A 26,414-nucleotide genomic window follows, 5' to 3' on the forward strand; every position below is an offset into this window, starting at 1 on the left:
TTGAACCTTCATGCTACACTGAACACAATCCAGGTACCCAGAGCTTGGTTATCACATTCCTGACCTTCTGGAAAAGTCTGTGCTATGATGTAATTTTTGTCAAATGAAATCTGGTGCTCTGCCATGTAACCATGTCTGATTGGGTCTTTGGACTCTTTAGGAGGGAATTATCACTGAGATGTGTTTTCAGCGTTTGCTATGCCCAGACGTAAGTATGAAATATTCCATTCATTTTTCTGTCCCAGTCAAGATAAAGAATGACTGAACTTTACCAGTTAAACCACAGTTTGGTCACATGACCTCTACTATGCCAGCTACTGTAATTGTTACTAGATGCGCTGTTTTTAAATATTTTAGCCAAGTCACACCTTCTACCAAACAGAAAATAGAGACTATGTTAGGGTTTATTTTCTGTTTGGCGGCTGGCAGGTGGGACTCAGCATGGCCAGCTACCGTAATGGCTACTAGATGCTGTATATTTTTAATTAGAAGTCATGAACACAGTCCATGTCTATCCCCAGTACAGTACAGTAACAGAAAAAGCATTTCAGATGCAGCAGTGTAGACACATGGAAAATGGAATTCAACAGATTGTTGGAAAATACAATTGAAATAGACATCTTTTAAACAGAGATAATACTTTATTTCCAATACAGCACAGTACAGATTCACTGGATTAATGTACAAAAAGTCCCCACATCTGGTGAATGCTTCATATATATACAATTCAGAGAAAACGCATCCCTTTCCCACAGGAGGCTAGAATATGGGTCCAATGTCTATCTGACAAGGTCCCGGGGGGAGGGGCTTCTCAGTTGCTAATCTGTTCCTCATTGGCTAGGCCCTCTTTCCCAGAATTCACTGCAGTACCAATCCACAGGCTGGGCGGGGCTTTTGGTGGGACTATGCCCAGGGCTCCTCCGTCTCTGTAGAATACTACACCCTGTTCAGCAGTGGAGATGCTCCCCCCCCCCCCCCATGAGCACCCCACACAGTGAGGTGGATTAAACACCACCACCCTTTACAGCAGATTAAACAGCCACACAATACAAACGTTTTTTGGGGTAAGGCGAACCCACATTTAAACAAACGAGGCCTGAACTGTGCACCTGGAAACGGTGGCGTGCCACTGCCTGATGAAAGAATTTAAAACGGCCCGTTTATGAGCCAGGAGTCCTGCGAGTTTGGAAGGTCCGCTCAGAAATAAGGCAGGTGCACCACTGAGCTCAAACTGTCACAAGCGTAACCACGCCCGGCGACCGCAGCACGGCGACCGCAGCACGGCAACCGCAGCCCGGCGACCGCAGCACGGCAACTGCAACGACTGCAGCACGCTGAGTTTCTCACTGACCCCAAAATGAGTAAAATACAAACGCTCATGTTGACTAGTACGATACGATACGAGTTGAAAGTAAAAGAGCTCAAAACAGTCGCTGGGGTGGGAGGGGAGGGTGGATCATGTCCGGTCGGTCTCAGGTCAGTCCAGCTTCTTGTTGCGCAGTCGCAGGCTGTCCAGCAGGTGGCGCCAGGCGGGCCCGGTGCTGTGTGACAGCAGGGTCAGAACCTTCCCGTGCATCAGCGTCAGCAGGGTCTGGTGCCCGGTGGCCCACACCCGGTACCAGGGCCCGTAGAAGGGGTCCGACACGGCCGGGCACAGCATGTTGTTCAGGTTGACCTCGGTGACCTGGGGGGGTGAGAGTGTAGAAATGTTGGCCTGAAGGCTGAGAGCACAGTAACGCGTGGCGGGAGGGGGGGCCTGTGGGGTGGGGGGGTCTGGGGTTGGGTGGTAGTGTACTTGACTGTGTGGTTTTGCAGGCTGGTCCTGGGTTCCTGAATAGGATGCTGGTGGGCGGAGCTGGGTAGAGCGGTCTTTAATTGCGGCACACCTGTGCCCCGTTTGACACGTTCTCTGATTCCAGTGCGGCCTGCCTGCTGTCTGTCCTGCTACGTTTGAGTACCAGGACAGAGATTCACTCATCCCTGCGCACGCACCGACCGACACACACACTCACACTGACACACACACACACTCAAACCGACACACACACACACACACACCGGCACACACGCACCGACACACACACACTCTCACACCGACACGCACCGGCACACACACATACGCACGCACCGACACACACACACGCACACACACCTGACTGCCTGCAGGCTTCCACATCTGCAGAGTGCAGCATGTTTGAGAGCTGAATGCTGCTCTGCTGTTCAGGTAAGGGGCAGTTTGTTGCTATTGGAAGATACACGTCTGAGTTTTTAATTATTTGGTTACTTGATTTGCACTTTTGTACTACCTGGCAGCACGCGGGATAAAGCGGCGTATTTAATCGATGCTGAACTGTGCAGGTATCGCTAAATAACTTGTGCTTATTTGTGTGCTTTTCTGGGGACAAGGGCGCAGTTTCTCCTGCTTCTGCCCCGGCTGGACATGGCCCTGCCCGCTGCCAAGACATCGGACTGAAAGGGGTAAGAGTGTGCGTGTGTGTGTGAGAGTGTGCGTGTGTGTGCAGCGGTGAGAGTCGGTTGGCCGGTGTGCAGCGGTGAGAGAGTCGGTTGGCCGAGTGCAGCGGTGAGAGTCGGTTGGCCGGTGTGCAGCGGTGAGAGAGTCGGTTGGCCGGAGTGCAGCGGTGAGAGAGTCGGTTGGCCGGAGTGCAGCGGTGAGAGTCGGTTGGCCGGTGTGCAGCGGTGAGAGAGTCGGTTGGCCGGTGTGCAGCGGTGAGATAGTCGGTTGGCCGGTGTGCAGCGGTGAGATAGTCGGTTGGCCGGTGTGCAGCGGTGAGAGGGTCGGTTGGCCGGTGTGCAGCGGTGAGAGAGTCGGTAGGGTAGACCTTCACATTGGCAGAAATGAGATGTTTTGTAACTTCAGTAATGATGCTACTTCCGTTTCACTTGGTGAAACAGTGAAGAGAAGTGTGAATGTTTCGGCCCTATGGTCAGCACAGAGATCATGTGATCTCTGCCAGTGTGCAGGTCTGGACACCCAGCCGGGGAACGGGGTCACATGGTCAGGTGGTGACTGGTGGGGGGCGGAGTCAGCCTTACCAGGCCCAGGCCCTGCAGGAACACAAAGTGATAGAGGAACAGGATCCCCGTGGACAGCAACGCCCACCACATGTCCCCCAGCGGCTCAGGCCTGTACATGCCTGCGGAGAGAACAGAACATGCTAACGTCTCTCCCGCACACTCAACACGCTAACGTCTCTCCCGCACACTCAACACGCTAACGTCTCTCCCGCACACTCAACACGTTAACGTCTCTCCTGCACACTCAACACGCTTAGTCTGCACACTCAACACGCTAACGTCTCTCCCGCACACTCAACACGCTAACGTCTCTCCCGCACACTCAACACGCTTAGTCTGCACACTCAACACGCTAACGTCTCTCCCGCACACTCAACACGTTAACGTCTCTCCTGCACACTCAACACGCTTAGTCTGCACACTCAACACGCTAACGTCTCTCCCGCACACTCAACACGCTAACGTCTCTCCCGCACACTCAACACGCTTAGTCTGCACACTTAACACGCTAACGTCTCTCCCGCACACTCAACACGTTAACGTCTCTCCTGCACGCTCAGCACGCTAACGTTTCTCCTGCACGCTCAACACGCTTACCTCTCTCCCGCACACTCAACACGCTAACGTCTCTCCCGCACACTCAACACGTTAACGTCTCTCCTGCACACTCAGCACGCTAATGTTTCTCCTGCACACTCAACACGCTTAGTCTGCACACTCAACACGCTTACGTCTCTCCTGCACACTCAACACGCTTACGTCTCGTCTGCACACTCAACACGCTAACGTCTCTCCTACACGCTAACATCTCTCCTGCACACTCAACACGCTAACATCTCTCCTGCACACTCAACACGCTTACGTCTCTCCTGCACACTCAACACGCTAACGTCTCTCCTGCACACTCAACACGCTAACGTCTCTCCTGCACACTCAACACGCTAACGTCTCTCCTACACGCTAACATCTCTCCTGCACACTCAACACACTAACGTCTCTCCTGCACACTCAACACGCTAACGTCTCTCCTACACGCTAACATCTCTCCTGCACACTCAACACACTAACGTCTCTCCTGCACACTCAACACGCTTACGTCTCTCCTGCACACTCAACACGCTTAGTCTGCACACTCAACACACTAACGTCTCTCCCGCACACTCAACACACTTACAGTCTGCACACTCAACACGCTAACATCTCTCCTGCACACTCAACACGCTACCGTCTCTCCTGCACACTCAACACGCTAACGTCTCTCCCGCACACTCAACACGCTTACGCTCTCCCAGATCTCAAGATGCTGTAGATATTCATTTCATACTCCTGGAATCTCCTAATGTGTCAAAAAGAAACCACACGTGCTCCATTATTCTGTTACTGGTAATGATGGTAAATGGACACTAGATGGTGCTGTCTCTCAGTATGTCTCCATGGTGCAGCCGTACCACACCCTCCCTGGATCACTAAAGCACTGCATTCCTGCTTCTTCATATTTATGCATTTCTCATCATATTCCGCCTTCTTCTACAGACCAATTTCTCTGTTTCTCATTTTTATTTGCGCAGTTTTATTCTGGATCTGAAATAATATTGATATGTTATTTTCCCAACACAGAAGCAGGTTTATGTGAAATATGAATGAACTGCAGTAAAATATTGCAGAAGCAGCAAAGCACTAAATAAGCAGGAGCACACAGCGAAATGTGGGTCATTTCAGATTCACACCAAAATTCACTCATTTTAGGAAGTCTAGACCTTATAAATTGGAACTGTTGCATTAAGAATTGTATACTCAATTTGTGTACATTTTTTAAATAGTTTACTAAATGTGTTTTAAAATAACCAATAACCGGTTTATGATAAGAATATAATATGAAACTTGGCTTATACATGTTGGCTTTCCATATAGAAACACATATGCACACACACACACACCTTTCACTGACTTTCTATATTTGGCGTTCACTTTGATTGTTTGAAATTGGCCCCACGATGGTGGAATGACCTCCCCGTGGAGGTCAGAACAGCTGAGACACTGACCCATTTCAAACGACGACTGAAGACTCACCTCTTCAGGCTGCACCTCTCCCCATCCCTCCCTACCCCCCTGTAAATGACTGTAGGCTTAGGGTTGTAACTAGGCAGCTGTTTTGTAGGTGACTTAGGTGCATTAACTGTCTTAACTACTGCTTGTATTTTTTTCCATAGACTGTGTTGTTGCCGTTCTCGTTGTGTTAGTGTTAATCAGTTTAACCTTCAGGGTCCAAGTTGAACTATGCGGTTGTTCCCTGCACTTGGACCGGTACTTCTCTATAGGGGTTTCATCATACTTGTTCCTGGTTATGGTTATACACTTTGTTGTACGTCGCTCTGGATAAGAGCGTCTGCCAAATGCCTGTAATGTAATGTAATGTAATGTAATGAAATTGCTTTGACCACTGAAAGAAAAATGTGGAGTGTAGCAGTGGTGCCAGATCGGGCCCATAGTCTGATTCAGACAGTATTTCCAGCTGACCTGTCAGAGGAAAGCCACTGGATTTTGTTCATCACTTGCGCTTCTGCAGCTGAAGCTTGTTCAGGCGCAGTTGCATGTACTTCTTTCTGTTCTGTGCAGTTTGATTGGCCGGTCAGTGTGTCACTCTGAGGGCCACCATGACAGAAACCCACCTCCTTTCCTGAAGAGGTAGATGGGGACGAGGTAGAGCATAGAGTGCTGGATGTAGTACACTTCCTTTTCAAATGGGAGCTGTGAAGAGACCACAGATTATAACAGCACATCAGTAAAGACACGTGTGAAAACCTTGTGCATAGTAATGATACACACCCCACAGTGTTACGGGTTCCATTACACAGAATAACCTGTAATGGTTTACAATGGGACCAAGGGAAACAGGACATTATCTCACATGAGGGGCATCAGGCCATTACTGTGGCAGTAAAAACATCTTACAAAGACAGCACAGGACAAGGGGACTGCAGTGCACAAGATTTGCACAAGAGGGGCCTGCAAAACAAGATTTGCACAAGAGAGGGGCCTGCAAAACGAGACTCGCACGAGAGAGGGGCCTGCAAAACAAGACTCGCATGAGAGAGGGGCCTGCAAAACAAGACTCGCACAAGAGAGGGGCCTGCAAAACAAGACTCACACAAGTAAACTGTGAGTCTGCCAGGATGGTGAGAATGTTTTCCCCTTATTTTTACTGCAATGGACAGTGCAGAGGGAATGTTTGTATAAGCTGGGTTAGCCTTTATAGAAGCAACAGGAATTTTAATTCAACATCTGAGCAAAAGCTTCTACAGTCAAAATTTATTCTGTAAACAACTGCTCAGGTTTACTGAAAAACTATGGCCAAATTAAAAATATGAACAAAGTGGGTGAAGTAGGAACTTAGGAGCAATAATGTCATTCTGTTCGTCCCAGTTTGCATGTAGCTGCAGAACTGGTGCATACATAGTGAGCAGCATGAGAATGTGGCACAGCATCACAGCCTTCGAACATTTGTCACCTGCACCTGACAGTCTCCTAGCAACTAGTCTTTGCGTCCCCTCTCTAGCTGCAGATTAATAGTTCGATCTTTCCCACAATCCTGTGCACCAATCTCAGGCGATCACAGGATAATGACACAATTTCCCATTTTTCTTTAGTCCGAGTTGGGAATGTCTCAGTTGACTAGCAGCTGTGTCATCCGAAACACACAGGGAGTGGCCACACGCTGCCACACGCAGGCTGGCACGTAATGTATCCAGGACTGTGCAGCTAATGCAGCTGGTGATTACCCAGATAGGACACTGTGTTTACACCTGGCCTTCCCCTCTCTTCGGCTGTGTTTACACCTGGCCTTCCCCTCTCTGCGGCTGTGTTTACACCTGGCCTTCCCCTCTCTGCGGCTGTGTTTACACCTGGCCTTCCCCTGTGTGGCTGTGTTTACACCTGGCCTTCCCCTCTCTGCGGCTGTGTTTACACCTGGCCTTCCCCTCTCTGTGGCTATATTTACACCTGGCCTTCCCCTCTCTGTGGCTATATTTACACCTGGCCTTCCCCTGTGTGGCTGTGTTTACACCTGGCCTTCCCCTGTGTGGCTGTGTTTACACCTGGCTTTCCTCTCTCTGCGGCTGTGTTCACACCTGGCTTTCCCCTCTCTGCAGCTGTGTTCACACCTGGCCTTCCCCTCTCTGTAGCTATGTTTACACCTGGCCTTCCCCTCTCTGCGGCTGTGTTTACACCTGGCCTTCCCCTCTCTGCGGCTGTGTTTACACCTGGCCTTCCCCTCTCTGCTGCTGTGTTTACACCTGGCCTTCCCCTCTCTGCGGCTGTGTTTACACCTGGCCTTCCCCTCTCTGTGGTTGTGTTTACACCTGGCCTTCCCCTGTGTGGCTGTGTTTACACCTGGCCTTCCCCTCTCTGTGGCTATGTTTACACCTGGCCTTCCCCTCTCTGCGGCTGTGTTTACACCTGGCCTTCCCCTGTGTGGCTGTGTTTACACCTGGCCTTCTCCTCTCTGCGGCTGTGTTCACACCTGGCCTTCCCCTCTCTGTGGCTATGTTTACACCTGGCCTTCCCCTCTATGTGGCAGTGTTTACACCCGGCCTTCCCCTCTGTGTGGCTGTGTTTACACCTGGCCTTCCCCTTTGTGTGGCAGTGTTTAGAGCTCAGGGAAACTGCTCTCTCAGTAACGTAACACTGAGAGAAACACCAGGGGCCATTTTACAGCTCCCTCAGCAGTAACTCAATATGACATTTATTGTCATTCTTGCTTTGCAACAATGCAGCCAGACAACAGAAAACCAGTCAAACAGCCTGGGACTCGGTGGCCGTGGTTACAGCAACATTCTGAGACATGGGGGGAGCCGAACCCCCATTTAAACAAACACCTGACCTGGTTTCAGCTTCCTCACAGCCAGGAGCAGGGCCCTTTGTGTTCCTCAGCACTCAAACAGCACTCAGACACTGGAAGGTGGGGTTTCTGCGTTTGTAACCAGCGTGGTGAAGAGAACAGATTTGATCTTGGCTCGATTTCCGCCTCGGTGTGGGACAGGTGCATTAAACACAGCGCTACTCCCTTCCACCCCTGCTGGGGGGTAAAGACAGGAGGAGGCCGAACTGCCACTCTTCACCGATCCCCAATCCCTTCTTTACAGAACAGTACTGACGGAGATTCGTCTTCACTTTCTGGGAGGCTCAGATAGAATCCAACACATACGGTAATATTATAATAAACTCAAACATATACGTGCTTTGCTGTTGACCTGCTGACTGAACGGAGGCTGGAGTCGAGGCACGCCGTGTCGCCGTGAGAGAACTCTTTTGTGCAGAGATGCGTCTGAAACCTGCAGCAGGACAGCGCAAATCCCACTTTTAAAATAACAAGCCTGTGAGCTCATCAGCAGTGCGGTGATCTGGATGGAGTTCTGTGGAGATGCTCCTGGAAGAAGCCCTAACGTTCACAGAGCGCACTGAACACACTGAACACACTGAGCACACTGAGCGCACTGAGCGCACTGAGCACACTGAGCACACTGAGCACACTGAGCGCACTGAGCACGCTGAACGGACAGAGCGCACTGAGCACACTGAGCACACTGAACGCACTGAGCGCACTGAGCGCACTGAGCGCACTGAGCGCACTGAGCGCACTGAGCACACTGAGCGCACTGAGCACGCTGAACGGACAGAGCGCACTGAGCACACTGAGCACACTGAACGGACAGAGCGCACTGAACGCAATGAACACACAGAGCACACTGAACGCACAGAACACACTGAACACACTGAATGGACTGAGCGCACTGAGCACACTGAACGCACTGAGCACACTGAACGCACAGAACACACTGAACGGACAGAACGCACTGAGCGCACTGAGCACACTGAATGGACAGAACGCACTGAGCACACTGAATGCACAGAGCACACAGAGCGCACAGAGCGCACTGAGCACACTGAGCGCAGCGGTCCCAGCGGTCCCAGCGGTCCGCGCTCTTACCAGCCGGGTGTTGACGACGGGGAAGAGGAGGGCGAGCAGGGCTCCGTTCAGCATGTGGACCTGCAGTCTGCGGAGGAAAACCAGGGAGTCAAAACCAGGGAGTCAGAAACAGGGGGTCACCCCTACTGAGAAACAGACCTGCTGCTGCCGCTGTGCATCATGCTACCCCTTGAAACACCATGCCACCCTCTGGAACGCCATGCCACCCCTGAAACGCCAGCAGGGGCATCAGGCCATTACTGGCACCTGTCTGTTCATACTGACAGCATTTCATTAGTGAACAGACGGACAGAAAGCTCTCTATGTCTCTCCCTCTCTGTCTCTCTCTCCCTCCCTCCCTCTCTCCCTCTCCCCTCATCTCCGCAGCGTCCAGCTCCAGACCAAGCGGCTCTGTGGAGATCGGCTGCCCTGATATGACCCCTCCAGCGTCGGGGTGGTGAATGCACCGTGACTCAGTCACATTTTTGGGGTCTGGGCGCTGAAAGAGCTCTCACAAAGAGAGGCGCTGGGCATCCGGATCGCTAATCCCGCTAATCCCACAGTACTGCACAGGATCCCGCTATACTGCAAGCTTCTCAATGCTAAAATCCAGCCCATCAGTTTTATTATGGAACTCTCCCTCGGAATACTCAAATGTTTAACATCACAGCTATGATTCCACTGTATACAGGGTCACTGTCAGCTTTCTGATTTGGCCCCAATAAACAGTATTCCTGCAATCCTTTGTTAAATAACAGTTTCCCAAGCAACTTCTGCAGGCTGAGATGGTTATGATGCTACTTTTGATTGACAGCCTTACTTTGATGAACATTTTACTTTGACTGGCAATGATGCAGCTGAATCGTATTGGAACTGAGACTGGTGAGTACTTGTCTTACTACGTGCTTTTTTTGGATCGCCTAAGCGAATCTGACCCCTCTCAGTAGAGGCCACGCCCCAGGTGCGTGCAGGGGGGTGACTTCACTGCCCCATGACACATTCCAGCAGCGCAGTGGACTTTCCAATTAAGGCTGTGAGTGACATGCTGTCTGGCCCTGGCGCTCGGCACCCCATCCCAGGAATTCCCTATAGACCCGCGCACCGGGAACAGAGCGGGACGCTAACACTCAGTACCGCTAACCCAAAACACTCACAGAGCGAGACGCTAATACTGCAGTACCGCTAGCCCAAAACACTCACAGAGCGAGACGCTAACACTCAGTACCGCTAGCCCAAAACACTCACAGAGCGAGACGCTAACACTCAGTACCGCTAGCCCAAAACACTCACAGAGCGAGACGCTAATACTGCAGTGCCGCTAGCCCAAAACACTCACAGAGCGAGACGCTAATACTGCAGTGCTGCTAGCCCAAAACACTCACAGAGCGAGACGCTAACACTCAGTACCGCTAGCCCAAAACACTCAGTACCGCTAGCCCTTAACACTCAGTACCGCTAGCCCAAAACACTCAGTACCGCTAGCCCAAAACACTCAGTGCCGCTAGCCCAAAACACTCACAGAGCGAGACGCTAACACTCAGTACTGCTAGCCCAAAACACTCACAGAGTGAGACGCTAACACTGCAGTACCGCTAGCCCAAAACACTCACAGAGCGAGACGCTAACACTGCAGTACCACTAGCCCAAAACACTCACAGAGCGAGACGCTAACACTGCAGTACCACTAGCCCAAAAGACTCAGTGCCGCTAGCCCAAAAGACTCAGTGCCGCTAGCCCAAAAGACTCAGTGCCACTAGCCCATAACACTCAGTGTGAGACGCTAACACTGCAGTACCGCTAGCCCAAAAGACTCAGTGTGGACTTAACCAGTGTACTGTGTCCCTAAAGAGAAAGCCCTAGTCAAGTATCATCAGTTAAAGCTGCACAAGAAGATGGACAGATGGATGGGTGTAGAAAAACAACTTAGCTCTGCCCCTTTCTCTGTTATACCCCATAAGCTCTGCCCCTTTCCCTGTTGTACCCCAAAAGCTCCACCCTTTCTCTGTCTCACCCCTAAGCTCTGCCCCTTTCCCTGTTACACCCCTAAGCTCCACCCCTTTCTGTTTCACCCCTAAGCTCCGCCCCTTCCCTGTTACACCTCTAAGCTCTGCCCCTTTCCCTGTTACACCCCTAAGCTCTGCCCCTTTCCCTGTTACACCCCTAAGCTCTGCCCCTTTCTCTGTTACACCCCTAAGCTCCGCCCCTTTCCCTGTTCTACCCTCTTAGCTCCGCCGGGGCAGTGGCCCATGACCGTACTGGGGTTTGGTGGTTTGGGGGGTGCAGGTTCAGTTCCCGCAGGGGACACTACCACAGCAGCCTTGAGCCAGGAGGGAGGAGTTCCACTCCTCCGAACACACCCTCATCTACTGCAAAACGTGGAACATCTATCACTGATAATTATGAATGCACAGCGTTCAGCAGCTACAGTATGTTCTGATGATTATGGGCTTGCGCAGGGCATGTGGTATGAGGGTTGGTAACAGGATACATGTAATAAATAATTAGGCTCTCCAGCAGGAGCTCCTGCCCTCTCCTGTCCCGCTTTTATCTCCATAAAGTGACTAAAAATGCCTGGAACTTTCAGGCACGGCGGGGCTGTCAGGACAAAGGCTTATTTATAGAAGCAGTCTGACAGTCTCTTAACGTGATGCATCATATGATACACACACACAGACACACACCCCGACACACGGACACGTACACACACACCCTACACACGCACAAACCCACACACACTCACAAACACCCCAACACACGCACAGGTACACACACACCCCGACACACACACACACACACCCTACACACGCACAAACCCACACACACTCACAAACACCCCAACACACGCACAGGTACACACACACCCCGACACACACTCACACACACCCCGACACACGTACACGTACACACACACCCTACACACGCACAAACCCACACACACTCACAAACACCCCAACACACGCACAGGTACACACACACCCCGACACACACTCACACACACCCCGACACACGCACAGGTACACACACACCCTACACACGCACAAACCCACACACACACACAGCCTGTGGGTTTGGGTGAGGGGGAGTGCAGGTTTGGGTGAGGTCACGGTTAACGCACTGCAGTCACTCACCGAAAGATGATGACAGTCGTTCTGCAGGGAGGACAGGCCAGCAAGAAGATCTGTGGGGGGAATAAGGGATAGGGTTAGGGTTAGGTCACCAAAACGGTCTCAGATGCTGTTAGCAAGGCCTGGCTTACTGAAACCATGTACACTTCCACTCATACACATTCTCCCACTCCCACTCATACACGCGCTCCCACTCAACACACACTCCCACTCTCACTCATACACACACTCCCACTTCCACTCATACACACGCTCCCACTTCAACTCATACACACACTCCCACTCAACACACACTTCCACTCATACACACGCTCCCACTCAACACACACGCTCCCACTCTCACTCATACACACGCTCCCACTTCAACTCATACACACACTCCCACTCCCACTCATACACACACTCCTACTCTCACTCATACACACACTCCCACTCCCACTCATACACACACTCCCACTTCCACTCATACACACACTCCCACTCCCACTCATACACACACTCCCACTCCCACTCATGCACACACTCCCACTCATACACACACTCCCACTCCCACTCATACACACACTCCTACTCTCACTCATACACACACTCCCACTCCCACTCATGCACACACTCCCACTCATACACACGGTCCCACTTCCACTCATACACACGGTCCCACTCTCACTCATACACACACTCCCACTTCCACTCATACACACGCTCCCACTTCAACTCATACACACACTCCCACTCCCACTCATACACACACTCCCACTTCAACTCATACACACACTCCCACTCCCACTCCTACTCTCACTCATACACACACTCCCACTCCCACTCATGCACACACTCCCACTCCCACTCATACACACACTCCCACTCAACACACACTTCCACTCATACACACGCTCCCACTCAACACACACGCTCCCACTCTCACTCATACACACGCTCCCACTTCAACTCATACACACACTCGCACTCCCACTCATACACACACTCCTACTCTCACTCATACACACACTCCTACTCCCACTCATACACACACTTCTACTCTCACTCATACACACACTCCCACTCCCACTCATACACACACTCCCACTCCCACTCATACACACACTCCCACTTCCACTCATACACACGGTCCCACTCCCACTCAACACACACTCCCACTCTCACTGAATTGAGAGCCTGATGACCAGGAGGAATGGCGGTATCATTAATGGTCAGCAGGGACAGCTGATGCTGCAGTCGATGTAGCAGTATTCACACAATGCAAATACAATGGGGTGGGCTCCACAAAATTAGACCATTATACCAAAGTAAAATATCCCTTTACGTTATTTTTTATTTTCTGTATAATTTAAGCTGATCTTGCCTACCTTTGAATTGCTTTACTGATTTTACACCAAACTGGGTGTTCTTGTATGTAGGCTAGCTGTTGCATCATTTTAAAAACACAAATAATAAAAAATATCAGTAGACCGATAATACTGAATGCTACTGTACTGGGATCAGTTCGGGAGACAGAAATCCTGGGTCAGCACGGCTCTAGCTGTAGCAGTGAGCTCAGTGGGGTGAGTGGGGAGAAAGAGGGGAATCATGGGAAAGGACCCAAAGAGAAGCTGCAGAACTCTGAAAGTGCTGAGAACAGATAAAAGTGGACACAATCCTGCATGAACACTGCAGAAGTCGCCTGTTTACTGCAACTTCAGCAGTTCAATTCCTAGAGTAACTTAGAAAAAAAAAAAAAATCTGACTAATCATCCCAAAAATGAGTAAGAGCAGAACAAAGAGAAATGGGGTTGTTCAGTAAGCAAGCCTCCTATGTGCTCATGTGCTCGTGCCTGTTCCTTGTGCTGTGCTTGTGCGTTGTGCTCGTGCGTGTTTCCTGTGCTGTGTTTGTGCGTCTTCCCTGTGCTGTACTGGGCTGTGCTGGTGCGTGTTCCCTGTGCTGTGCTGCGCTTGTGCGTGTTCCCTGTGCTGTGCTGCGCTTGTGCGTGTTCCCTGTGCTGCGCTTGTGCGTGTTCCCTGTGCTGTGTGCTAGTCCATAATTACAGTGGACGGGGCATGTTTTATGAGAGTGCGCTGTAAGAACATGTCTAGCTGTGTGATGGGTGGTGGTGGGGGGGGGGGCTGCCAACCTCAGGAAACACGTTAAACAGGGCGGCAGGGCGACATGGGGAGAGGGACGGGGATGGGGGCACTGACACTCATTCACACACACTCACTCACTTAATCACACTCATGCACAGACACATAGCACAAACACACACACGCACAAACAGTACACTCACTCACACACCACACACACACACACGCAGACACACACTCACTCACTCACACACACACAGATACACACACACACGCACACACACACACACACATACACGCAGACACACAGTACACTCACTCACACACACCACACACACAGATACACACACACACACACATACACACACACACGCAGACACACAGTACACTCACTCACACACTCACACACACACACAGATACACGCACACACGCACACACACAGATGCACACACACACGCAGACACACACACAGATACACACACACACGCAGACACACAGTACACTCACTCACACACATACAGATACACACACACACATACACACACACACGCAGACACACAGTACACTCACTCACACACGCACACACACACACCACACACACACAGATACACACACACACGCAGACACACAGCCCACCTCCCCTTCCCTTAAGTGGCTTTTGTCGCTTGTCAGGCCGTCATTGTAAATAAGAATTTGTTCTTAATGACTTGGCTGGTGAAATAAAAGTGAAATAAATGAAACAAGCACACACACTCAACGCAGACTCACAATACACTGAACACACACACACCAGACACCACGCAGACACACAGCACACACACACACACACCGGTATGCTGTGTTGTACTGTGCCTGTATCTTCAGTTATACAACAGTTTCCTGCTGTAATGTTAGAAGATGCTTTGCAATCCAAATCAGGAGAAGGCTGCTAAACACAGAGCTTCCCTGAACAGGTTGAGCACCTACAGAGCTCACCCAGGAAGTTAATCTCCCAGATCAGCCAGCAGCTGCTTCAGAGAGGGGCTGCAGCTCATTCCACTCCTCCATTTCCCTCTCATCGCTTTGGGTAAAATTTCTTTAAAATCAGCCATTTCAGGTTTTCAGAGAGAAGGGAAAAATATTCATAAGACAAGCAGGGCCTTCAGGCAAAAAAGTGGTTAGCCCAACCTGAACTGAGCATGAAGTCCTGAACTCAATGTGCCTTTAACTCCACACCGGTTCTTATCAGAGCTTCAACACTTTTGCAGTGTTTTTGGCTTCAGAGTTCCAGTGTTTTTAACAGTAAAACACAGATGTGAGTTTATAATGAGGCACGAATCATATCTGATAAGTCAACTCCATGACCTACCCATTACTCTGATTTTAAAGTGTTGAAATACAGTGTAGAAATCAATGGTTGTTTTCAGTTGTAACAGAGAATATGTGAAGTCTTCATGCCAGAGTGTTATGTTTGTAAAAGTGAAAAGGTTTGCTCAAACTGCTTTAAAGCAAACAAAAAAAGCTTGCCATAGGCAAACATTCACTACCAATCCATATCTCACAAAGCACAAATGAACAACTTATCATGTAGTGTACCTGTGTGTGACTGTCACCAGCAGTACTGTAATAAACACCGCCGGACTGCTCAGCTGCTCCCCAACCCAGGCTGGACAACAGGAAACCCCCAGCAGGCCTTACTGCTGCGAAGACCCTACACAGCGATAAGCCCTGCCCCAACCCTAACCCTTACCAGCCAGGAACACAAGCTACTTGTTAAAAAAAAATATATATATATATATATATATATATATATATATATATATATATATATATATATATATATAATATATTTTCCTACATGGCAACTGATGTTTTACACAGAATAATCAACTCTGATTCCTATGACTAAAACCTGCTTTCCAATTGGCTGAATCAGCTATAGGGGCGGCACATGACTGAAGCACATCTTTACTGATCCAATCAGTGAAGCCGAGCCAATATGCCAGAGATCTCGCACATCAGCAACCATTCCTCAGGGCTCCACAGGATGCAGACTCTGAGTCACCCAGGTGAGTTAATTCCCCAGGTAATTTGGGTTGAGAAAGCTTCCTCATCCTGGCCCGTCCTATTGGCCAATGTAACGTTTGAAGGAACAACCCTACTGCAGTGTTTTTGCTTTCGCTGATTTGTGACCATTTTCCATGTAATGTTTTGACCCCTTTTACCATGGAGAGCAAATTCTAATTTCTAAGTATAAACCGTGCTTGTTAAAATCAACACCCATATGAAAAGTTAAGTTGGTATTTCCCAGATTAAAGAGAACCTCTTATTTGTACAGGTATGCTGAGAGATCCCGTACTGCTTGCAGGAGTGAATATTAAAGCAACACACTACTGCACCATGTGATGAGCGATGTGTTGAAATCATCACCGTCCCGTCAACAAAGGAAGCCATATATGGACGAAAAGTGGATCCAGGTGCCAGATGGGGCCCAAAGCAGGATATCAGGTAAAATGCCTGGAGTAACAGTGTGATTGGCTGCTTTAGGCAGCAGTAACCCTGTGATTGGCGGCTTTAGGCAGCAGTAACCCTATGATTGGCTGCTTTAGGTAGCAGTAACCCTGTGATTGGCCACTTTAGGCAGCAGTAACCCTGTGATTGGCCACTTTAGGCAGCAGTAACCCTGTGATTGGCCGCTTTAGGCAGCAGTAACCCTATGATTGGCCGCTTTAGGCAGCAGTAACCCTGTGATTGGCCACTTTAGGCAGCAGTAACCCTGTGATTGGTCCTGCTGCCTGAGCAGCAATCTCCCCTCATCAATAAAGTCAATGTTCTGACTCAACAGCAGCCTTATGGAGGCTGCAATGCTGCAGAGCTAAAGTTTAGAGAGAGAGTCCAGCTGGCAGGACCCCTTTAATCAAGAGATGAGGGGAGGGAGGGAGGGAGAGACAGAGCAGTGAACGGAGGAGAGAGTGAGCAGTAAATGAGGGCCCACCTCTGACCGGCTCACACCACAGCATGAAGACTCCGCCCACCTCTGACTGGCTCACACCACAGCATGAAGACTCCACCCACCTCTGACCCGCTCACTCCACAGCATGACAACTCCGCCCACCTCTGACTGGCTCACACCACAGCATGAAGACTCCGCCCACCTCTGACCCGCTCACTCCACAGCATGAAAACTCCACCCACCTCTGACCCGCTCACTCCACAGCATGAAAACTCCGCCCACCTCTGACCCGCTCACACCAAAACATGAAGACTCCGCCCACCTCTGACCCACTTACACCACAGCATGAAGACTCCGCCCACCTCTGACCCGCTCACACCACAGCATGAAAACTCCGCCCACTTCTGACCCGCAGTTACTACAAAGTTGAGCAGGGGGAACAGCTCCAGCCCTGGAGAGCTGGTGGGTCTGCTAATTAGGGGTGTAACCCTCAAGGTTTCACCATGATAGCACACAGCACACATAATCCAGTTACAATGCACACATACAACCAAAATCAGGTTAAGTGTGTAAAGACTGATGTCACGTTTAACAGAAGGAAAAGCAGCATTAGCACAAGAGATGAGGACGAATCGGAAGCATAAACAACGATGTTGGCAGAGTTGCAAGAGAGCAAACCACTAGAATACGGCTCCACTCTCTGCAGCTCTGCTGTCAAGACCATCTTGGGCAAGAAGAAATAAGATGCTTGTGTTGTCAAAGAAGTATTTTTCATACTTTCATAACGTTGCAGATTAATTTTTGCTCGTTGTAGTCTTTTGAAGATTGGATGTGGATTGATCAATCCGGATCAATGTATCGTTACAACCCCCCTGCCAAACATTCTGACTTCATTTCTTAACAGCTGTAAACACCAGTGCTGGTTCATTCCCACATCAGTAATATTTTTCATGTGCAGTCTGCAATTGTAGCTCATGACTTTATCAAACATGTAAGAACAAATAAAAGACTGGACTTATTAATAAATAAATAAGAGCAATAAGCTCATAAAAACCTGGGATTGGCCCTCGCTGTGCATCCCGGTAAAAGGCACAGTGGAAAACTGGCTACACTTGGCCAGTACCAGGCTTTTTATTTACCTGCCAAATATTAGCCTTGAAATAGACAGCACATGGAAACGCCCAGATCTGTGTAAACGCAAAGATAAGACCAACTGGAACAGTGGAAATTGAATGCATGAACTGTGTTAAACACAAATGAAAACCCTTAAGAATTACTGTGACAAAAAGCCAGGTGTTGTTTTGCTTTATCAACGCATTTGCTTTTAAAATTCTAAAAATAAAACTACCCAGAACATTGTATAGAACTGACCAATCAAAAAGGCAGATCAGAGCACGGACTGCAGCACGTGTCTTTTTAACGTGTCTTGCCCAAGGGGACACAGCTGTGGTTCAGCTCGCCCAGGGGGACACGGCTGCGTTTCAGCTCGCCCAAGGGGACACAGCTGTGGTTCAGCTCGCCCAGGGGGACACGGCTGCCGTTCAGCTCACCCAGGGGGACACGGCTACATTTCAGCTCGCCCAGGGGGACACGGCTGCGTTTCATCTCACCTAGGGGGACATGGGAAGTTCAGCTTGCCCAGGGGGACACGGCTGCATTTCAGCTTGCGCAGGGAGACACGGCTGCATTTCAGCTTGCGCAGGGAGACACGGCTGCATTTCAGCTTGCGCAGGGAGACACGGCTGCATTTCAGCTCACCCAGGGGGACACGGCTGCTGTTCAGCTTGCGCAGGGAGACACGGCTGCATTTCAGCTCACCCAGGGGGACACGGTCGCGGTTCAGGGGGGGACAGGGGGGGACGGGGGGGGGGCGGGGTGCTGCCAGCCTATTTCTGTATTTACAGCTCCAAAGAAGCGCTCAGAGACACTGTTTTAGATATGCTCTTCCTCAAATGTAAAATACACATGAACAAATGAACTCCCTGAAGCCACCATGACAAAGAGCACAAAGAACATGCAAATGCTCACAAACAGGTGCAAACACTGGACTTCCTGCAGACCTGCTTCCAGAGGCACTGCTGGCTGACCGATACCTGGAGAAATCTGTATGAAGCAGCCGTTGCACTGAACAAACCTTCCTGATTCTTTATAAAATGTCCTGGCCATGCTCCTCAGGGCTGTTACAGGCTTGCTGAGCGCTGGCTAATGGTACAGAGCCTATCAGCTGAACACAGATTTAAGAGAAGAGAGCTGCAAAATTAGACGTCTAAATAAGTCTATTTAAGCTGCTTTCAGCCTGTCCTGCATGTAATCCTATGACCCTGCAGACAACCGCTCTTACCTCCTGAGCTATGTCGCCCCACACTTAATACAGTATGGCTAAGCTAAGTCCACTTAATACAGTATGGCTAAGCTTAGTCCACTTAATACAGTATGGCTAAGCTTAGTCCACTTAATACAGTATAGCTACGCTTAGTCCACTTAATACAGTATGGCTAAGCTTAGTCCACTTAATACAGTATGGCTAAGTTTAGTCCACTTAATACAGTATGGCTAAACTTAGTCCACTTAATACAGTATGGCTAAGCTTAGTCCACTTAATACAGTATGGCTAAGCTTAGTCCACTTAATACAGTACGGCTAAGCTTAGTCCACTTAATACAGTATGGCTAAGTTTAGCCCACTTAAATGGTAAATGGACTGCATTTATATAGCACTTTTATCCAAAGCGCTTTACAGTTGATGCCTCACATTCACCAGAGCAATTAGGGGTAAGGTGTCTTGCTCAGGGACACTTCGACATGCCCAGGGTGGGGGATCGAACCGGCAACCCTCCGACTGCCAGACAACCGCTCTTACCTCCTGAGCTATGTCGCCCCACACTTAATACAGTATGGCTAAGCTTAGTCCACTTAATACAGTATGGCTAAGCTTAGTCCACTTAATACAGTATGGCTAAGCTTAGTCCACTTAATACAGTATGGCTAAGCTAAGTCCACTTAATACAGTATGGCTAAGCTTAGTCCACTTAATACAGTATGGCTAAGCTTAGTCCACTTAATACAGCATGACTCGGTTTAGTCCACTTAATAGCCAAAGGAGATTCAGGGACTTTTTCACACACTACAGGCCACACAGTACCACAGGAGAGCCAGTGGCTATTTTACACCCTACAGGCCACACAGTACTACAGGAGAGCCAGTGACTATTTCACACCCTACAGGCCACACAGTACTACAGGAGACCCAGTGACTATTTCACACCCTACAGGCCACACAGTACTACAGGAGAGCCAGTGACTATTTCACACCCTACAGGCCACACAGTACTACAGGAGACCCAGTGACTATTTCACACCCTACAGGCGAAGACTTATGCCAGGAGGGTTGGGGGAACACAGCAGTAACAGAACACAGCAGTGCAATCATTTAAATAGAGAACACCTTCACAGAGAAGAAAATTCAGGCACGTTTGCTCTATCCCTCTATCCTTGTTCCTTAATGACATGTTTCACTTAATGTACTATCACTGGTGGACAGATAGTTAAAATGTTCTGATCATTTCTTTGCAAAGGCTGCTGTATTCATATTTTCAACAATTATTCATTCATACTTGCCTTATAGTAGCCCATTTATCCATTATGAGTTTACAAAAGGTGCTAAATCAACTGTTCAAGTAGATGGGTCTGGGTTGAAATAAGATCCCAAACAAAGTTAGCTTATTGCTTTCATTATTCATAATACTGTAACTAAATAAGCAGGCTATTTCAGTTTTATTATTTTGCCCTTAAGTTATGTTTTGATTCACAAGAAGATAAGCTATGGTTAGGCTTAGCTTATGGAATCAATTTCTTCCTTGTACCTACCTGCATAGGCTTGTTGAATGGTGTGGTCATTGAAGGGAAGTTAGCCCAACAAAACGGTTTTCACTGTTCCAAAGTAGGGTACCTCGCTACACCGCCTTTACGAAAACATACCACTGTATAGCTACAAATCATCAGACCGAAAATTAGTAGCCTGTTTAATGTTCTTGCATGCGTACCTGAACCATGGTGACAACGTGACAGGGATTCAGGAGATAGATCACCGTCTTCGTCGCAAACTTGAAGCCCACCTCCACTCCGAAAGTCATACACAGAGCCACCAGCAACAAGTTTTTACCCAAGCTGTCTTCCTCGGCTTTTCCGCCTCCCTTCGCGATTTCTTTCAGTTCTTTTGAAATGTTGATCTTTCTTAGTGCCAGTATTACCTCTATGATGGATATAAAAATCATGACCAAGCTTTCGTTGATTCGCTGTTGTGGGGAGAGGAAGGCGGCACACTCCGGCCCCCCGTTTCCTTCGAACTTGGGGTCCACACCACCGTATACCCAGTCTAACAGGCTGTAGATATTATACCGAGACATGTTCCGCTTCTCGTATTGGAAAAGGTAAGAACAAGACGGAATGAAAGATAGTACACTGATTTCTTGGCGAAACATGAACGACGAAATTTCCCGGCTAAAATGCCTCGGAATGAAAGAGAGCGCGGCTATATGCTGCCTGCCTGTCTGCAGGCAAAAAGAGGCTGGGTCCGACAACGACACGCAACTGCGGCGTGTCTATGTCGCGATAAATGCAAAAGCTGTCAAGCACCTTAGCTTGCAAGAGGATGCACGTAAAACAAACTACAGAGAAATATCAGCAACGCAGCTAGCGAAATATGCTGCGAGTCACGTAAGAGACGATACCATTCATATGAGTCATTTAGCGAGTTATCTAACCTTATCTCTAGGCAAATTGTAATGAATCAGTAAGTTAATAAAAAACGGGCAAATCGTGCCGTGTCCTGTTAGCTGCCCTAGATAACTAGCTCAATGCACAAGGAATAACTAGTCACCACCAAGTCGGCGGCTTGAATCACAACTGAAAAAATGGCACAGGTTAAGAATGGCACTCAAACGAAATAACGTCCCGTCAGCACCAAAAGAAGACTCTTTATGCTATTAGGCTACAGCTGATATGCAGCATATTTATCAGCACCAGAAATACTAGGATCCCTATGTATACGCATGAGACGCATGGTTGCCTAAAACAGACGGCATTAGCCTACATGAGATAATGATGGACAAAGGCGAAACGATTTAGCTAAACACGCCCAACCCTGGTAGCAGAGACTGAACGCCAGCGATCCTCTGTGGGTAGCTACGGCAGCTGGTGAAATAGGCTACAGCCTGCGATGTAAGTCCATGTGGTCCGCTAAGGTAATCTATCTGTCCTCTACATCGGATTCGGGGAATTGCAAAGTGGTTTTACTGGAACAGAAAAAAAATTATATTCAGTGACAATCCATATTTATTTCCATGTCCGAGACACTGACCCAATGTAGGGAAACCCGATTGGATGTGAATACGCGATGAACCCGCCTATTTTACACTCAGGAGTGAGGGGCGTGTTTTAACCCCATCAACACCGCTCGTGTTCGCAAAGAGTTAAATGATACCCCTGGCGAGTTAATCAGCATTGATCATTGATCGGATCATTTAGTACTTAAAACATTTTCACGAAGCAGCACGGAAGAATGTACAATATATCTGCTAATTTCAGTTGCCTGCAATGGTGAAAAATGCAGATGCTGGCATGTCGTTCAGCATTCTTATGTAACAGGACTTTGCCAGCCGACCCGGTGCGGCCGCTCGGGGACCGTTTGCACAGGTCAATAAATGGGCTACGTCACTACTGCTGACTTTACCATCCTAGGAAAAGGAAGGAACATTTTATGAAAGTGAGCTTTGTGCTCTGAGATTTGAGTGGAAAACGTTATCCTTCTGCAACACCTTGGCGCAATATCATGTCAACAATAACTGGAATGCTATGAGAAGCAATCAGTGAAACTCACTTCCTGATCTCAAGCAGTAATGTTGTTCAACCAAGCTATGATACGTATTGCTGCCTGTCATTCACATTTAAAGAAAGGGATTTTTGTATGCAAGCACATCTTTTTCTTCAAATGGAAATTAGTCACTGTCCCTATTTGAGGCAATTCAGTTTTAAATGCTGAAATATTTAACACAATATTTAGCTAAATTAACTAGATCTTTAAGATTAAATATAAATGATTAAGATAGTAAAATAACAGCTCGCAGGTGCAATTTTGTCCTATTGTTACGCTGAACCTCGTACTGAATTCCTGGGTGTAAACGCCCTCTAGTGTTAATATTCATGCAGTCACTTGTAAGGGTTTCATGGTTCGTTTGATTACATTCCATTCCAAGCCATTTCTTTGTGACTTTAGATTTTAATTATTTTCTTTTTTCACTGAGAAATTAGACACCATTAACAAAAAGGCACCTTTAAACTTTAAATTGCTTTAAAATGAAGGTTGTAGTAGCTTTTAAGCCTGTGTAATTATTCATTATTTGTGGGTTCGGACTTGGGGTACAAGGCAACAGATGGTGGTGGCCTCACAAACCTTATCCTGTAAGTGGTCTAATATAAAATAATTCCATGTTTAGTGAGTGTTTCATTTGTTCAGAACTCTCACAATCACAAATGTGCACAACACTCACCATTATTAGTGTGTAGAACTCACAATTATGAGTGTGCAAAACTCTTACAATCAGAAGTATGTGTAAGCCTTAAAATGTAAGTGCTGAGTAACAACAAAAAGCAGGAAATCCTGTGTCTCTCCAGGCCCAGAGAAGCAGATCCCTGTTCTCCAGGGCTGCATTCAGGTGTAGGTCAACCGATTCAAACAAAGGGAAAATAATAATAATATTAAGCAAAAAAAAAAAAACAGAGAACATTTGGAAACTTTGATGCTTGCAACCTCCTGAATTACCCACAAGCCAAATAAAATTAAAAAAACAATTGCTGTATATTTACCTAGGTTGATACAAAATAAATAATATCTAGTTCTAGTGTTCACTCTGAACATTGGTCTGTCATCACTGAAAGTATGTGTGGAAAACTGAAACACATTTTTTAAAATGTCATGGCCATAAAAAAGATTCACATCACTTAGTTTGTATTATATTTTAGCATACAATTTACTGATTCCATGAAATTATACTGTTGCACACATTTATTTGTGAAGACGTGGTTAACGTTTGCCAAATATTGTCTTATTTTTGTTTATAATAAATTACATATTTTCATCCAAAAAAAAACATTTTATTTTTATATTCCTGAAATCATATAGTCATACGATTCCTTTTCACATTTTCAAAATATATTCATATTGTCACAGTAATATTTAACTGTGTATGGCTTATATTTCTGAAAAACTTATGTACTGTTTATTAAATTCAGTGATTACCAACATTGATTGAAAAATGTTAATTGATTTGTTGGATATTTTGATGTTTGCGCTCGTTGCTGAAGTTGTCCCACGGAGGCTGCTCTGCCTGTCTGTCTGTCTGTCTGCCTGCCTGCCTGCCTGTCTGTCTGCCTGTCTGTCTGTCTGTCTGTCTGTCTCACTGCAGAGGCTGATCAAGCGCAAACCTGAAAGACAGACACCAGGTGTCCGTTAAATCTCCTCCAAGCAGCCCTGCTGTCTCTTAGCTGACTCCAGCTGGCTGATCCCAGGTCAGCCCCTGATACCTCACATGCGCATATTCACCTGTACATATTCATCTGTGTATAATCACCTGTGGATATTCACCTGTACTTACTCATCTGTGTATAATCACCTGTGCATATTCACCTGTACTTATTCATCTGTGTATAATCACCTGTGCATATTCACCTGTACATATTCATCTGTGTATAATCACCTGTGCATATTCACCTGTACTTACTCACCTGTGATGGATAGTATGCTAGTTTAAAGGAGCAATATGTAGCATTTCCCATTGGCATTTTCCTCTATGCGCTAGCAGCTCCTCACACACACCTGAAAAGGTCTAATATGTGAGGTCTGAATGTGACATAGAGATCACACAGCAGATTATGATCACACTGGGAGTTCAAAGTGTAAAATGAGCTGAAATAGGAAGGATATATCGAGAGACATTGAACCCAAATACAGCGAGTTTCATTATGTTTGGGCCAAAGACATTTTTTTCCTGATTTGGCTCTGTGCTTCACATTTTTAGATTTGTAATCAAATAAGCTGAGAATGTGCACTTTAACCACATGTGAATTGTTTGATTGCAAATCTAAAATTGTGGAGTAAAGAGCCAAATCAAGAAAAACATTTCTTTAACCCAAACATTATGGAGCTCACTGTACATTCAAATACTACAGTAAAACAACTTTACAAAACTTTAATTTAACTGCATAACTTTGTGAATAATTTATTTAGAAAATATTAATGTAAGTATATACACTTGGCCGAGCTCTGCAGAGTACAGGTCTAAGCAGCTGTATACTGAAACAATTCTATGACTAAATGCAGGCACACTAGCCATTGAGCTACCAGTATGAGAATGTATACATTACTACTCAAATAGCTTAAGATCTTTGTGAAATGACAGCTTTAAACTTTTATTAGACTAAACTTTATATAGTAATTTGGAAGGTAGTAGGTTTAATAAGTGGCTTAAAATGGAAGCAGAGTGTAGCTACCCAGCTAATGTAACTGATTCACTAGGTTAGCTTGTGTCATGACTGACAGTAGCAAGAAAAGGTAGCTTGCTAAAATGATGACGTCTGTGTGACATTTGTCATTAGTAAATATTAATGTTACCAATGTTATCTCTCGCCTAAATATGGAAATGCTACAGGAGACAAATTTTAGAAAATCAAGAGCTGTTTGTTTGGCTGTGTGATCGCCTAGCAACAGTGTTGTTTTGTTGTGTTGAGAATTCTACACACAAATGTTAACAAATTAGGAAGGTTACATTTTTTAGGAGTCTAAAAATAAAAAATTAATCATTCTAAATCAAAAGCAAATTCTATGTGTAGTTAAAAATGCGATTTTAAAGAAGTTGGGAGGAGATAGGACTACATGTTTTGAAAGGAAACCCATGAATAATCCTGACAGATAACAGTAGTCTTGTTTCATATTCACACTAATAACAGAGACAGAGTAATTGAGAGAATTCTGCACAACTGACTGAAGAATTGATGTGTGTGAGTGTACAGTTTGAGCGTGAGTAGGGGGAGGATTGATGTGAGTATTGTGAGTGTGAGTGTACAGTTTGAGCGTGAGTAGGGGGAGGATTGATGTGAGTATTGTGAGTGTACAGTTTGAGCATGAGTAGGGGGAGGATTGATGTCAGTATTGTGAGTGTGAGCGTGTAGTTTGAGCGTGAGTAGGGGGAGGATTGACGTCAGAATTGTGAGTGTACAGTTTG

At 47.4% G+C, this 26,414-nt stretch overlaps 1 protein-coding gene and 1 long non-coding RNA gene across 2 annotated transcripts; one reads left to right on the plus strand and one right to left on the minus strand.

Annotated features, from left to right (window-relative positions):
- Positions 1-621: 621 nt before the first annotated feature.
- On the minus strand, positions 622-22,532 carry LOC118236675 (transmembrane protein 164). The gene is made up of 6 exons (XM_035435237.1): positions 21,180-22,532; positions 12,130-12,179; positions 9,023-9,089; positions 5,706-5,784; positions 3,055-3,155; positions 622-1,684 (listed from the first exon to the last, which is right to left on the minus strand). Exons 1-6 carry the CDS (start codon positions 21,615-21,617, stop codon positions 1,478-1,480), a joined length of 942 nt encoding a protein of 313 aa, XP_035291128.1. The 5' UTR covers positions 21,618-22,532; the 3' UTR covers positions 622-1,477.
- Positions 9,803-25,158, plus strand: LOC118236677. Its single transcript, XR_004767064.1, has 4 exons — positions 9,803-9,883; positions 16,122-16,254; positions 16,524-16,693; positions 24,600-25,158. It is a non-coding gene; the product is annotated as an uncharacterized LOC118236677 (long non-coding RNA).
- The last annotated feature ends 1,256 nt before the right edge of the window (positions 25,159-26,414 follow it).

The sequence above is a fragment of the Anguilla anguilla genome, chromosome 9, assembly GCF_013347855.1.
Source record: "Anguilla anguilla isolate fAngAng1 chromosome 9, fAngAng1.pri, whole genome shotgun sequence".
NCBI classification, from domain to species: domain Eukaryota; kingdom Metazoa; phylum Chordata; class Actinopteri; order Anguilliformes; family Anguillidae; genus Anguilla; species Anguilla anguilla.

What these genes read in the sequence shown, in the direction of transcription:
- LOC118236675 (XM_035435237.1), bottom strand. Translation starts at nt 21,617, where the DNA reads ATGTTTCGCCAAGAAATCAGTGTACTATCTTTCATTCCGTCTTGTTCT. An exon ending in ACGTTGTCACCATGGTTCAG is followed by an intron (nt 12,180 to 21,179) that starts GTACGCATGCAA and finishes TTCCCCCCACAG; the next exon opens with ATCTTCTTGCTGGCCTGTCC. An exon ending in CCGTCGTCAACACCCGGCTG is followed by an intron (nt 5,785 to 9,022) that starts GTAAGAGCGCGG and finishes GTCTCTTCACAG; the next exon opens with CTCCCATTTGAAAAGGAAGT.